The 16936-nt window shown below is 37.8% G+C and overlaps 1 protein-coding gene across 1 annotated transcript in view; it reads left to right on the top strand.

The window, feature by feature from the left end:
• Positions 1-16936, top strand: part of EPYC (epiphycan) — a 102895-nt gene that overhangs the window by 80120 nt on the left and 5839 nt on the right. The window contains exons 3-5 of the mRNA XM_053716911.1: positions 4364-4529; positions 7050-7208; positions 11102-11304. Of these exons, the coding sequence (XP_053572886.1) occupies positions 4364-4529; positions 7050-7208; positions 11102-11304 (528 nt within the window). The remainder of the gene's footprint in view (positions 1-4363; positions 4530-7049; positions 7209-11101; positions 11305-16936) is intronic.

Genomic DNA, 16936 nt, shown 5'->3' on the forward strand with positions numbered 1-16936 from the left:
AGAGTGCTGCGTTAGCCGTCCAAACCCCCTAATGCTGGTTTTGGCCGCCCGCTGGTATTTAGAGTCTTGTAGGTAAGGGTCTAACGCTCACTTTCCAGCCGCGACTTTTCCATACCGCAGATCCACTTACGTCAATTGCGTATCCTATCTTTTCAATGGGATCTTTCTAACGCCGGTATTTAGAGTCTTGGCTGAAGTGAGCGTTAGAACTCTAATGACAAGACTCCAGCCTCAGAAAAAAGTCAGGAGTTAAGAGCTTTATGGGCTAACGCCGGTTCATAAAGCTCTTAACTACTGTGCTCTAAAGTACACTAACACCCATAAACTACCTATGTACCCCTAAACCGAGGTCCCCCCACATCGCCGCCACTCTAATAATTTTTTTAACCCCTAATCTGCCGAACGCACACCGCCGCAACCTACATTATCCCTATGTACCCCTAATCTGTTGCCCATAACATTGCCGACCCCTATATTATATTTATTACCCCCTAATCTGCCCCCCCCCCAACATCGCCGTTACCTACCTACACTTATTAACCCCTAATCTGCCGACCGGACCACGCCGCCACTATAATAAATGTATTAACCCCTAAACCGCCTCACTCCCGCCTCAAAAACCCTATAATAAATAGTATTAACCCCTAATCTGCCCTCCCTAACATCGCCGACACCTAACTTCAAGTATTAACCCATAATCTGCTGACCGGACCTCGCCACTACTATAATAAATGTATTAACCCCTAAAGCTAACACCCCCCTAAGTTAAATATTATTTTTATCTAACAAAATAAATTAAATCTTATTAAATAAATGAATCCTATTTAAAGCTAAATACTTACCTGTAAAATAAACCCTAATATAGCTACAATATAACAAATAATTATATTGCAGCTATTTTAGGATTTATATTTATTTTACAGGCAACATTGTATTTATTTTAACTAGGTACAATAGCTATTAAATAGTTATTTACTATTTAATAGCTACCTAGTTAAAATAATTACAAAATTACCTGTAAAATAAATCCTAACCTAAGTTACAATTAAACCTAACACTACACTATCAATAAATTAATTAAATAAACTATCTACAATTATCTACAATAAATAAACTAAACTAAATTACAAAAAAGAACAAACACTAAATTACAAAAATAAAAAAAGATTACAAGAATTTTAAACTAATTACACCTACTCTAAGCCCCCTAAAAAAATAACAAAGCCCTCCAAAATAAAAAAATGCCCTACCCTATTCTAATATAAAAAGTTAACAACTCTTTTACCTTACCAGCCCTTAAAAGGGCCTTTTGCGGGGCATGCCCCAAAGAAAAAAGCTCTTTTGCATTTAAATAAACATACAATACCCCCCCAACATTACAACCCACCAACCACATACCCCTAATCTAACCCAAACCCACCTTAAAAAACCTAACACTAAGCCCCTGAAGATCTCCATACCTTATCTTCACCACGCCGGGTATCACTGATCCATCCAGAAGAGGGTCTGAAGTCTTCATCCTATCCAGCAAGAAGAGGTCCAGAAGAGGGTCCGAAGTCTTCATCCTATCCGGCAAGAAGAGGACATCCGGACCGGTAGACATGTTCATCCAGGCGGCGTCTTCTATCTTCATCCATCCGGCGCGGAGCGGGACCATCTTGAAGCAGCCGACATGGATCCATCCTCTTCTTCCGGCGACTCCCGACGAATGAAGGTTCCTTTAAGTGACGTCATCCAAGATGGTGTCCCTCGAATTCCGATTGGCTGATAGGATTCTATCAGCCAATCAGAATTAAGGTAGGAAAAATCTGATTTGCTGATTGAATCAGCCAATTAGATTCAAGTTCAATCGGATTGGCTGATTAGGGGTTAATACTTGAAGTTAGGTGTCGGCGATGTTAGGGAGGGCAGATTAGGGGTTAATACTATTTATTATAGGGTTTTTGAGTCAGGAGTGCGGTGGTTTAGGGGTTAATACATTTATTATAGTGGCGGCGAGGTCCAGTCGGCAGATTAGGGGTTAATAAGTGTAGGTAGCGGCGACGTTGGGGGGGGCAGATTAGGGGGTAATAAATATAATATAGGGGTCGGCGATGTTAGGGGCAGCAGATTAGGGGTACATAGGGATAATGTAGGTTGCGGCGGTGTACGGAGCGGAAGATTAGGGGTTAATAATAAAATGCAGGGGTCAGCGATAGCGGGGACGGCAGATTAGGGGTTAATAAGTGTAAGGTTAGGGGTGTTTAGACTCGGGGTACATGTTAGGGTGTTAGGTGCAGATTTAGGAAGTGTTTCCCCATAGGAAACAATGGGACTGCGTTAGGAGCTGAACGCTGCTTTTTTGCAGGTGTTAGGTTTTTTTTCAGCTCAAAATGCCCCATTGTTTCCTATGGGTATATCGTGCACAAGCACGTTTTTGAAGCTGGCCGCGTCCCTAAGCAACGCTGGTATTTAGAGTTGAAGTGGCGGTAAATATGCCTGTACGCTCCCTTTTTGGAGCCTAACGCAGCCCTTCAGAAAACTCTAAATACCAGCGTTATTTAAAAGGTGCGGGGGGGGGGGGAAACGCACCCCTTCTAACGCAAAACTCTAAATCTAGGTGATAGTTTTTTTAATTTCACAGGTAAGTTTATATTTTTTTAAAGATAGTTATGTTGGAGTTTAAATTTAAAGTTAGGGGGTGTTAGGTTTTGGGGATAATAGTTTAATTTATTGTTTTGTGATGTGGGGGCCCAGCGCATTAGGGGTTAATAGGTTTAGTTAATTAGTTACGATGTGGGGGATGGCGGTTTAGGGGTTATATTTAAATAGTGTTGGTGATGTCGGGGGCGGCGGTTTAGGGGTTAATAATTTTATTTAGTGTTGGCAATGTTGGGGAGCGGCGGATTAGGGGTTAATAATTTTATTTACTGTCAGCGATGTCGGGCGGCAGATTAGGTGTGTTTAGACTTGAGGTTTATGTTAGGGTGTTAGGTTTAAACGTAACTTTTTTTCCTCATAGACATCAATGGGGTTGCGTTACAGCGATCTCAATTCCGCGATCGCAGGTGTCAGTTTTTTTTCTGACACTTTCTCCCCATTGATGTCTATTGGGGAAAGTGTGCACGAGCACGGAAATTCAGCCTTTGGCAATAACACAAATTTTTTGGCGTTTTTTTCACACCCTGTTTAGCGCAAAACTCGTAATCTAGCTGTATATTAATATAAATTGTTTAATTGCATGTAGTAATAATTACATGTAGTAAAACAACTGTACAATATACTTTCATTATTCCTTTCCTGTAATGTGTGTATGAATTTGTGTGTGTATGTGTATGAATGTGTGTGTGTGTGTATGTATGTGTATGTGTGCGTGTTTATGAATGTGTGTATGTGTGTATGAATGTGTGTGTGTATGAATGTGTGTGTATGTGTGTGTGTGTATGTGTAAGAATGTGTGTGCGCGTGTATGAATGTGTGTGTGTGTGTATGAATGTATGAATGTGTGTATGTGTATATGTGTGTGTGTATGTGTATGTGTGTATGAATGTGTGTATGTGTGTGTATGTGTATGCGTGTGTGAGTGGATATGGTGGCAATTGCTTCCCGGGCTACCATTGATTGTAGCAAAGTGCCTGTGATGGGGAGATTCCCCCGAAGCATGAGTAAGCAGTGAAAGCAGTAGAATCAGCACAGCCTGAGGCATTATTTTTCTTTGTAAAATTAGTTGTTATGTTTTTTTCCCATTTTAGTTGAATGATAATGATCAGAATTAGTGGTGTCTTACATGTGCAGCTATTTAATTAGTGGCTGTCATTTCCATATCCAATATTTGTTAATTGTGCCAGTTATTGTACAAAGGGAAAAAATGCAATGCCAATGTTTGGTTACATTAATAGAAGCAGCAGTATTAGTTTGCACTGGTATGGTGTATCATATGCTTTTATACCACTTTCATGTTTGACTACAATCAGGACTAAAGTACGCCCACTTTTAAGCAATATTGGCTATCACGACCAACGCTAACAATAGCTAGCCCATAATAGTTACAAAGATAAAACCATACACTAACATATACTTGCATTGCTATATGAATGTTATACTATACTCTATCTTTCTAAATAAGTGACTCTAATTGTGCTAATAACTATAATATCTTTCTGAATGTTAAGTAGATGTATTCATTTTTCCTTGGTAATGTTTCAGACTGCCACATAGGCTCTTAGAAATCAGTTACACCTTGTACTATTCATTGAAATGCCTCATTGAATCATCAGAAAAGAAACAGCGACATCTATTGTCAGCTGTGATAAATAACATTTTGAAAATATTAAATAAAAGTTTTTTTTTTTTTTTAATTTTCTTAATTGAATATGTCTTTTAGATAGAGATTGGGACTGTGCTGCCCATTGTGAACAGACCAATTCTTTCCCCCGAACCACTTCTAGAAGAAGCAGAAGAAGAAGAAGAATCAACACCGAAATTAGTTGATGGTTCTTCACCACAGGGACCCTTGTCTCCTGGAGTCCAGGGTCCAGAAACCAGTGCAGGTTAGTGACTCTAATATAATGACCAAAGACATAACAAACTTTATATATGTGTGATGAAATTACTTCACTTTAATTTCCAAATGTAATAGAAAATGTTTAACTTACTACTTTTACACTGGTTTATTTGCTCATAAAATGAGAGTTTTAGAACTTTGAGCTGCTGATAATACCGGAGTTGATTATTTGCTGGCCTGATAGCAAGCTCTGAGTACTGAAAATATGTGTGTATGTATGTATGTATATATATATATATATGTGTATGTGTGTGTATGTGTGTCTGTGTATAATTATATATAAATGCAGCAACAAAACACATCCATCCTGAATAAAGAATGGATTTCTAACAACACTTTTTACTGTGACGTTTTGGGGGCATTCACTCCTTCCTCTTTATACAGGATACACACACATATCTATATCTATCTATCTATCTATCTATCTATCTATCTATATATATATATACGCACACACAAAAATAGATAGACAGGACCATCTTTAATATTGACTGGACCCTGGGCACACATTTTCTTGCCCCCCCACCCCAACATCCCAAAAACAACTAAATCAATTTATTTTATTTTTTTATTTTTTTAATTGTTTAGCCCAGCAGTGGATCATCCACTGCTGGGCTAATCATTTTTAAAAAAATGAAATAAATTGCAATATGTGAAACTGGACCTAAGCAGTACTAATAAGTAAATAAATATCTAAGTTCCTCCACTGTGGATTAATTTAATATATTTATTTACTAAATAATGAATTAATTTTTTAAATGTTGTTTTTAATTTTTTTATATATTATACAGTATATCTATTTTTAAGTACATAACATTTAACGCGATGCACGGCATTGCATAGTAAAATTCAGTGGCAGACCTAATGTCTACAGGGCCCCGGTGAAATAATTTATTTTGGGCCCCCTTAAAAGCATCTCACCAGTTTTGGTATATTCACTACATATTTATTGTTTAGACAGCCACTGTACAGCAAAATTACCACTTTCATGAATATCAAGGGAATGCCTAACATAACAAATTCTCCTAACCCATATACACACACACTCTCCAGAGCATACACATGTACACACAAACACACTCTCCAGGGCATACACATGTACACACAAACACACACTCTCCAGAGCATACACATGTACACACAAACACACACTCTCCAGAGCATACACATGTACACACAAACACACACTCTCCAGAGCATACACATGTACACACAAACACACACTCTTCAGAGCATACACATATACACACACTCTCCAGATCATACACATATACACACAAACACACATATACATGGACCAACAAACACACACATCCCCACTTACACACACATACTTAACAGCATACATAATAATATAACCACACTTGGCATAACAAACAGCACACATTAAATAAACAACTAAATGGCATCTCACAGAATGAATTTAGATGGGGTCTTTTTTTTTTCCAATGAAAGTGGAAAAAGCTCTAATAATTTGTACTGGGGCCAATATTAAAAATACAAAGTATGTGTGCGCTGTGCAGTATACTGACGTGTGTCTGACCTGTAAGGGATAATCCTGACATTTGGGGAGAACAAGATCAGCTATGGATCATCTAATCAATCAAGCTGATGCTTTTGAATGTGATTCTGATGTGAGGTTAGCTGGTTAAAGAGAATTAGGGCTGGTTAGAGAGATTTAGGGCAGCCAACAAGAGCAAAGCAAGGTAAAGACTGAGGAGGAAGCACGGAGGTGCAGACAAATATAAGTTTACTGACTGGAACAGCAGAACTACTATGGGAAACTGTAAAATCTGAGACAGAGAGAAAAAATCTATAAAAATAAACCTTACCTTAATGTGTGAAGTATCAGCATGATACTATACATCAGCCACAGCAGCACATGTCACTTCTCTGCTAGGAACAAGTTCCCTCTCACCCTGCACTAGACAATACTGCATGGGGGAATGGCGTGTGTGCACTTATTCTTCCCACTGGTAGCTTTCTACAAAGCACTGTTCCCCTAACAAACTTCAGTTAGTTGATCTGAGGGCCACAGCAGAAAGAGCAGGGCTAAGCAGACTGTAGAAGTTCTAACGCTGTTACATAAATTGTGGAAGTATAAACATAGAAGTTCTAACGCTGCTACATAATTTGTGGAAGTATAAACATAGATGTCTAGAAGTGGGAGCAGGGTCTGTGATAATGCTGCAACTGTGATGTGTTGTTACCACTGTTTATTTACATATATATGAATTATTTATATATATTTGACATTGGCAATTATTAGTGGCACTGGTCCCCGCTACATTTGACTGTATACCCAGCCCTAAATATGGCTCCTGGAGATATAGCATATAAATACATTTTTCATCATGTAAAACTTAATTTTGACATTCTGGATCTATTTTTGAACCAGTTGTGCTCATATAAAAATCTTGAAGAAAAAAAATGTTTAACATATTTTTCACTCTAATGTTTTCAGAATTTACAATTTGTTCTTTTACCTCTTATTTGTATTTTTCAGGCATTTCAACTTGTATTCTATGTACTTGCATAATTACAACAGTATACTGTGATGACCACAACCTTGATGCAGTTCCTCCTCTACCTAGAGAAACCACCCACGTCTATTTACGTTTCAACAAAATTAGCAAGATTAACAAGAATGATTTTGCAAATCTGAGTATGTATCCACTGCATTGTTTTGTAGACTAGTAGTTCAGTTTTATAACTCTGGTAATATAAGAATATGGTTTCATAGGGGCTGATTTATCATTGGTCTGTCCGACATCATCCGCTTAGCGGATCATGTCTGACAGACATCGATGAATGCCGACAGCATACGCTGTCGGCATTTATCATTGCACAAGCAGTTATTGTGAACTGCTTGTGCAATGCAGCCCCCTGCAGATTTGCGACGGAGGGGGTGTCAATCAGCCTGATTGTATGAGATCGGGCGGATTGATGTCTGCAGCCTTAGAGCAGGCGGACAAGTTATAGAGCAGCGGTCTTAAGACCGCTGCTTTATAACTGCTGTTTCCGGCAGTTATGAATACATATGTTTTGGGGGTTTTCTAATTCTGGAAACTGGAAGTGTACACTGCAGACTTTACAAACTTCACCCTGCTACATGTCTACCTATATGGTCTCAACAGAAGTGATAATATAAGATATTGCAAAACAATTGAAGCTTTACTAAAAAAATAATAGTGACAAGCAGGGGCAGAACTATCATTGGTGCAGCAGGTGCAGTGGCACCAAGGCCCAAGTGCTGGGGGGCATAGCAGCCAGTCTATACATAGGCATGTGCAGAATGTGTACAATTCTAATGCAGTGATCTATCTTCATAATCATTATACAGAGCAGGTTGTATAGTATTACAATTGCTTAATACTTAGTTACCTTTGGGGAGCCCAAACAATATTTTGTACCAGGGCCGTCTGTTGTGTAGGTCCATTACTGGTGACAAGATTTGGTAGGGAAACAGATTGGTACAGGATGTTGGTAGTTTTAGGGTTTTGAATGACTTTGAAGCAGTGAGAAGTAGAGTGTGCATACAAATGTTCTGGTAGCATCTGAATGCAGAAGAAGGTGGACGCTCACCGCATTTTGCTCTTTTTTCTCGTAGCCACATTTATTCTTGTGAAAATGCAACACATTAAGATCTGGATTTGCTCATATCTTAGTATGTTTTACTTACACAAAAATAAATGTAGCTCTGAAAAGAAATGGCCACCTTCTTCCGCATTCGTATGCAACCAAAGCATCCAAATGCACACCCCTAGTAAGAAGTCTGTATTGGCTCCTTCATATAAGGCAAATGATGGGGAGAGATTGGTAATTGAATAACAAATTAACGTAAATAAGGTGTTAATGTATTCACAAGCATTTCATGCTCCCCTACTGCCTGATGATCAAAGATTCTCCTGCTTGGAGATACATTTGTAGTGGAGACTTCACAGGGGCTGAGCTCATTAAATGCTCAAAGAAAAAGGGTGGAACTTTCCAGCACTGCAAGATCTCTTTTTTCTGTATCTAAAGGATAGAAAAGTCCAGTGCAATATTACACTGCATGATATGAGAGATTTGTTACACTTACACTTTGTGTATTGTATTTTATCTTACTTTAAACTTCAGATTGGGTCCTTTTATTTATTTATTACATTTAAAGTGTCAGTAAACCTAAAAAATAATGTTATATAATTCTGCACATAGTGCAGAATTATATAACATTATATTAGTGCTATCGTTATAAAAGCTTATATTCCCTTTTAATTTTTTTAAAATATGTCAGTTTTTCAGACCCGCTCTCTGCGCTCTTCTGAGCGGGTCTGTTTTTATTACACAGCGCATCGGGCCAGCTGTATAGTCACAGCCCAGCCCGACCGCGCCATAACACTAAGTGCAGCTCGCTCCTGCTGTCAGACAGAGCAGGAGCGAGCTTCACTTAGTGTTATGGCATGGTCGGGCTGGGCTGTGACTATACAGCTGGCCCGATCCGCTGTGTAATAAAAACAGACCCACTCAGAAGAGCGCAGAGAGCGGGTCTGAAAAACTGACATATTTTTAAAAAATTAAAAGGGAATATAAGCTTTTATAACGATAGCACTATGTGCAGAATTATCTAAAATTATTTTTTTAGGTTTACTGTCCATTTAAGCTTTGTACTTTCAGTTTTATATTTTAATACTTTTGGATTTAGAACAACTTACATTACACTTTTACTATTTTCTCTATTGTAAAATAATAAAGAGCTTCAGAAAGTGGGAGCGATATGGGAGTTCTGTGGGCTGAACAGGGGAGTTCCCAGAGTATGTCTGAAGGTTTCTCAAAAGTCTTGTGAAATGCTGTGTTTTAAACAAGCTGGTCTCACTGAGGCATATTTAAGAAATGTCTTGCGGACCTGATCTGACAGTGCGAATCAGGTCCGCAAGACATCGCTGAATGCGGAGAGTAATACGCTCTGTATTCAGCATTGCACCAGAAGCTCACAAGAGCTGCTGGTGCAACGCCGCCCCCTGTAGACTCGCGGCCAACGGGCCGCCAGCAGGGAGGAGTCAGTCTTACTCAATCGGGTTGAATTGTTGCGATTCCTGTCCGTCTGCTCAAAGCAGGGGGACAGGGTTATGGAGCAGCGGTCTTTGTGACCGCTGCTTCATAACTGCTGTTTCTGGCAAGTCTAAAGACTTGCTAGAAACACGGCTGTCAAGCTCCTTTCGGAGCTTGATAGATAGGCCCCATTGACTTATCTTGCCAGCTGTATGCAGGTGAAGTTTGCTCAAAAGATACAATACACTTATTTAACTGACAAAAAAGTAAAATATACTAAAATATAGGCAAAGGCAAGTTAAATTTTAAGGGAAACATTTCATTTTAATTTGTAATTGATGCAAATTGAGCCTTTGGGGCCTATTTATTAATGGTCTTGCGGACCTGATCCAACAGTGCGGATCAAGTCTGCCAGACCTCGCTGAATGCGGAGAGCAATACACTCTCTGCATTTAACATTGCACCAGCAGCTCACAAGAGCTGCTGGTGCAATGCCGCCCCCTGCTGACTCGCGGCCAATCGGCCGTCAGCAGGGAGGTGTGAATCAACCTGATCGTACTTGATCGGGTTGATTTCCGGAGATTCCTGTCTGCCTCATCAGAGCAGGTGGACAGGGTTATGGAGCAGTGGTCTTTAGACCGCTGCTTCATAACTGCTGTTTCTTGCGAGTCTGAAAACTCATCAGAAACACCGGCACACAAGCTCCATTTGGAGCTTGATAAATGGGCCATTTATATCAGCCACATGTGTTCTCCAGTTACAATATTTCTCCCCTGTGAAATTCTGTATCCCAGAGAGCTTCATTACTTTCTATGGAAGACATCTCTCATGACTTTGGACTTTTAGGTTCCTCCTTTTTTCTTAGAGAATTCAGTGAGTTCAGCCCCTCTGAAGTATGCACTATAATTTCTCTGCAAACAAGAGAATCTTTCCTTATTTGGTCCATAGAAAGTAATGAAGCTATCTTGGAAACTGAAGCTGTCAGTTTTTCAGTTTTATTTTAAATACAAATTCAATGTAATTTGTAAAAGATACACATACATATACAATGTATGATCCTAATGTGTTAAAGTTGCACATAAACTGTGAAAGCATAATTTCACAGTTTCAGTTTGTAAAATCACAATCCTAAATACACTGTTGTATACAAAATATAATACAAAATAAAAAGTACAAAGTTAAAATGTAATAAAACTTAATCTGGAGTGTAAAGTGATATAAAATACAAAGCACAAAGTGTAAATGCAGCAAAACTATCATGTTATGCAGTTCTATATTGCACTGGGCTTGTTTTTCCTTCACATACAGAAATGCTGGGGATGCCCCTTGGAAAAGTATAGCAAAATCTGCCTTTTACGAATTTCACTAGAGATCTTGCATTGCTGGACAATTATTTTAGATAATCACACCTAAATTACTGCACTAAATTAGGAAAATAACTGCACTAAATTAGGAAAAATATTTTTTTAAAAAATACTTTTTTTATTATTATTATATTTAGTATTATGTTTTTTTTCTTTCTACTAGATAAATTACAGAAAATTGACTTGACATCCAACTACATATCAGAGATTGATGAAGATGCTTTTAGGAATCTTCCACAACTTAATGAACTCATTATTAGAGAAAACAAAATAAGACAACTTCCAGAGCTCCCTAACTCTATGAGTCTTCTTGATGTTAGTCACAACAGACTTGGCCGAAAAGGAATAAAAAACGAAGCCTTCAAGGTGTGTTTACAGTTTTGTCTATTATATAGTATGTTATATATTCAGTGACAAAACACTGTAATAAAATACATCTGATTAGATTTAATAAAACTCAGAGGTTTGGTCAGTTCACAGGCAAATATGAGATTCATAAAGATAAGGGTGTGAAGCCACAGGAGCTGTGACTATTGAATTTAGTTCCGTTATACCTAGGATCCTTAACATGAATTTTACTCTTTCAGACTGTATTCTGAGGGTACCTACTACTAATTTCCCTATAAAAACCTGGTCACAAAGGAGAATTCTTGTTTGAACATCTTCTATGCAGCAGAGCAGGTTCATGCTTTACAGTTCCAGTAATGTAAAAATCCAGTATAAGACGATATAACAAGTCCATTTAATAGAACCCCATAGTTTTGTCCTTGTTTTCAGACCGGACCAAACCAAAAAGGGTGGTTTTACAATCAGTGAATTTAAATATTGTTAAAAAAAATCTTTTAATATATTAAATACAATAAATTGGGTCAATGAAACTAGCAATACGACTACGGTGGAAAGATTTTTAAATACGTTCAAAGATAACTTAATGTCACAAGTAATAGGGTAGTAAAAGAATTAAAGATATGCTGGATTTAGAGTTATCAAATAATACATAAATAATGTCTAACATAGAAGCAGGGCCGGACTGGGAATAAAAAGCAGCCCTGGAAAAATTGTAGAAGACCAGCCCACCAGCACTATAATCCGTCAAAGCCACATATATAGTGTGTGTAATATTTATATGTTTGTGTGTATATGTTGATAATGTTGATAATAATTATATATATACATACACACATATATATATATATATCTATGTGTGTATGTATATATATAATTATTATCAACAATTATCAACAGAGCCCTACTTCTATAAGTGTTAACAACACAGGGTTGATGAGTCCAAAAGATGATTACAGCCTATGACCGGAAATTCACAGGCATGAACTGGCCTTGACTTTATCAGAGCAACCAAAAACAAGCACAAGTCATTCAGCGGGTCTAAAGTCTAAACAATAAACATATCCTTGATAGCTACTGTAGGATACCCGCTCTTGCGCTCAAAATCACAGCCCTAAAAAAAACAAAAACAAACAAATCATATCCCTTTTGAAGATAACTGACCTGCCTCCCAGGGAACCTCAGTCCTGCAAGTTTCCAAGTACAGTTTCTGCAGCGCGTTGATCTCTCGGTCTGCTCTGTATTGGTGAGGTGATCCAGTCAGGTGACTACCCAGTACCCTTAGCCATTATCCGACCAACCGCAAGCTCCCTCACTGCTGTACCCTTGCCTAATGCCAATCAATTGCCTTTTGGAGTGGAGGCGGAGCGGCTGCAGCTGAGCTGCTTGTTGAGCATCTGTCTTGTCACATATCGTGCTCAAAAAGCAAACCGGCCGCTCCGCTCCCTCACCGGCTGCTTACATGTGCTGCTGAGCTCTCTCAGTCTCTCTCTTTGTGTAGCTTAGCTGCCAACTGCCGGGTGGCCCTGGCGGGTGCGGCCCACCGGGATTTTTCCTGGTATCCCGGCAGCCCAATCCGGTCCTGCATAGAAGTGAAAGAACATTTAGGTAACAGTGATCACAGCATGGCGACTTTTAATTTTAAGAAATCAAAATGTAATGATTTAAGGGAATTGCTTGGGACAAGCATAAGAGAACATTTAAAACTTTGACAAATATGTATGCATATCAACCCATACCACATGGCTGTTAAAGTCAAATAAATAAATCCAAGCTAAATAAAAATGTGAGAAATAAGAAAAAAATATAGGCCAGTACATATTTATAATTCCAAACATAAAAGGAATGTAACAAAGCATTCAAAAGTGTGATCAGATTAGCCAAAATTTAAAAATAAAAGAGTAATTGCAAAAGATTCTAAGACAAACCCAAAAACAATGTAAGAAGGACAGTATAGGTATATTAAAATGTGAGAAGGGTAGCATGATTAACAGTAACAGGGAGAATGCTGAGGTAAGAAAACCAGTTCTTTTCTTCAGTATACACAAGAGAGGAAGCAATGTGAGAGACATTAAAACAAACTAGAACATACAAGCCCATACTAATTATCTTAGTTATCTCTAGATGATATCAGGAAAAAATGGATAATATCAAGGTAAATTAAACCGCAGGTGCAGATGGAATACACCCAAAGGTTCTAAGGGATTTAAGCACTGTCAAAACCCTAGTTCTACTCTTAATTTTTCAAGACCTGATATCCTCAGTCATAGTACCCCAGAACTGACATAAAGATTATGTGGTGCCACTTTGTAAAAAAAGGGAAGCTGTGCTGATCTAGGAGGCTATAAACCAGTAAGCCTGATGCCAGTAGTAGGGAAGATACTGGAAGGGATTACACAAGATTATAATCAAGAGTATATTTCTGAAAACAAGATTATGTTCAAATCTGCATGGTTTTATAAGTAATAGATCTAATAAGATTCTATGAGGATTTAAGCAAAAATATAACTAAAGATGAATCAGTTAAGGTGATTTATTTGAATTTTGCAAAGGCTTTTGATACAGTACCACAAAATAGATTGTAATACAAAATTAAGAGACTGGGAATAGCTCTATTTTTGTAGATGATACAAAAAATTGTACAAAGTTATTAAGTCAGTGTAGAAGGAAATTGCTTTGCAAGGGGATTTACAAAAATTGAGAAATGGGCTGGTAAATGGCAACTGCGATGTAATATAAGTGTATTTAAGGTTTTATATTTTGGAAGTAAAAATATGCAGGCTACCTATAATTTATATGGGATTAGATGTAGCATAACAAAAGAGGAGAATGATTTTGGTGTACTTATAGATAGCAAGCTAAAAATGAGTGTGCAATGCAAGGCAGCAGCTTTTAAGACTAATACTAGCATGCATTAAAAGAGGCATAGATGCAAGGGAAGAATGCATAATTATGTTGCTATATAAATCCCTGATAAGACCTTGACTTGAGTATGTGTTGTTTTGGGGACCAATTTTAAAAAGGGACATTGCAGAATTAGTATATGTTCAAAGAAGGGCCATAAAACTATTAAGGGAAATGTAGGATTTAAACTATGAAAAGAGGTTAGGCAAACTGGGTCCATTTACTCTAGAAAAAAAAAACCACTTTAGAGGTGATATGATTACTATATATTAATATATTAAAGGCATATATACAGAGTATATTCCAAGGCAGTTATTTGTGACATGAGGTCACACTTTAAGGCTAAAGGAAATTAGATTTAATATCCAGCAATGTAAGTCAGATTGTCAGCTTCTTTATTGTAAATCAGGTAGGATCAGTATAGGCTGAACTCGATGGACTCCTGTCTTCTTTCAACATCATCTACTATGTTACTATGTAAAAGTGACAATATAGTCTTTGAGCAATCGTGCTCACTATGCCCATCATACAATTGGCATTCAAATGGTTAAGCAATGGGGAGGATAGACATGAATTGTAATAGGTTCCTTTTCAACTCATAATTGTGCAATTCCGTCTTCGAGGCTGGTTAGGAAGACATTGGTACTAATAGTGACAATCACCACAGTATGAGTGTGACTTAGAAACAAACATTAACAGAAAGATTGCTTCACACAATTTTTAGCTGTTGGGGTCCTAATCTCACTTTTCCTGCTTGTCCCCTTAGCTGTACAGTATATCACATACTCAACACATATTCATATGTAAATGAAGCTATACATATAAAAATGTGTGCCCTAGCCATTGTAAACAGCCTACACAATAGGGGTGAATAGTTTAATTACTAAATAAACCTCCAAAAAGTTACTTGATAATGTATTGTGAATGGCAAAAATTCTGGCTTTTTTTTCTGTGAGCCAAAAATGTTATTACAGTGCAGAAAATAGCAGAAAATGTGCTTTTGTGACCATGTTAAATCGAAAATAGATGAAAAGGCCTCAGCCAATATATTGTGATCAACCCCTCAGTATTTTGCTCTTTCAATTGCTCATACAAATTTTACCTTGTTGGGTTTTTCAGGCCAAGCATTTTTATAAAATAACTAGTTTGCCATAATACCAAAACATTGCAAAAAGTTAATGGATCCAATTTAACATTATGTTCCTCTTCTCAAAACAACATTTACACCTAGATTTAGAGTTTTGAGGCCAAAGGGATGCGTTAGCTACGCGTGTTTTTTTTCCCCCACACCTTTTAAATAACGCTGGTATTTAGAGTTCTCTGAAGGGCTGCGTTAGGCTCCAAAAAAGGGAGCGTAGAGCATAATTTACCGCCACTTCAACTCTCAATACCAGCGTTGCTTACGGTAACGGCCAGCTTGAAAAACGTGCTCGTGCACGATATACCCATAGGAAACCATGGGGCAGTTTGAGCTGCAAAAAAACCTAACTCCTGCAAAAAAGCAGCGTTCAGCTCCTAACGCAGCCCCATTGTTTCCTATGGGGAAACAGTTTCTATGTCTGCACCTAACACCCTAACATGAACCTCGAGTCTAAACACCCCTAACCTTACATTTATTAACCCCTAATCTGCCGCCCCCGCTATCGCTGACCCCTGCATATTATTATTAACCCCTAATATGCCGCTCCGTACACCGCCGCCACCTACATTATCCCTATGTACCCCTAATCTGCTGCCCCTAACACCGCCGACCCCTATATTATATTTATTAACCCCTAATCTTTCCCCCCCAACGTCTCCGCTACCTTACCTACACTTATTAACCCCTAATCTTCCGACTGGACCTCGCCGCTACTCTAAAAAAATGTATTAACCCCTAAACCGCCTCACTCCCGCCTCGCAAACCCTATAATAAATTTTATTAACCCCTAATCTGCTCTCCCTAACATCGCCGCCACCTAACTTCAAGTATTAACCCCTAATCTGCCGACTGGACCTCGCAGCTACTCTAATAAATGTATTAACCCCTAAAGCTAAGTCTAACCCTAACAACCCCCTAAGTTAAATATAATTTTAATCTAACAAAATAAATTATTTCTTATTAAATAAATTAATCCTATTTAAAGCTAAATACTTACCTGTAAAATAAACCCTAATATAGCTACAATATAACGAATAATTATATTGTAGCTATTTTAGATTTATATTTATTTTACAGGCAACTTTGTATTTATTTTAACTAGGTACAATAGCTATTAAATAGTTATTAACTATTTAATAGCTACCTAGCTAAAAGAAATACAAAATTACCTGTAAAATAAATCCTAACCTAAGTTACAATTAAACCTAACACTACACTATCAATAAATAAATTAAATAAATTAACTACAATTACCTACAATTAAATCAACTAAACTAAATTACAAAAAAACAAACACTAAATTACAAAAAATAAAAAAAGATTTTTAAACTATTTACACCTACTCTAAGCCCCCTAAAAAAATAACAAAGCCCCCCAAAATAAAAAAATGCCCTACCCTATTCTAAAATAAAAAGCTAACAGCTCTATTACCTTACCAGCCCTTAAAAGGGCCTTTTGCGGGGCATGCCCCAAAGAAATCAGCTCTTTTGCCTGAAAAAAAAAAACATACAATACCCCCCCAACATTACAACCCACCACCCACATACCCCTAATCTAACTTAAACCCCCCTTAAAAAACCTAACACTAAGCCCCTGAAGATCTCCCTA

Source organism: Bombina bombina, chromosome 6 (assembly GCF_027579735.1).
Source record: "Bombina bombina isolate aBomBom1 chromosome 6, aBomBom1.pri, whole genome shotgun sequence".
NCBI classification, from domain to species: domain Eukaryota; kingdom Metazoa; phylum Chordata; class Amphibia; order Anura; family Bombinatoridae; genus Bombina; species Bombina bombina.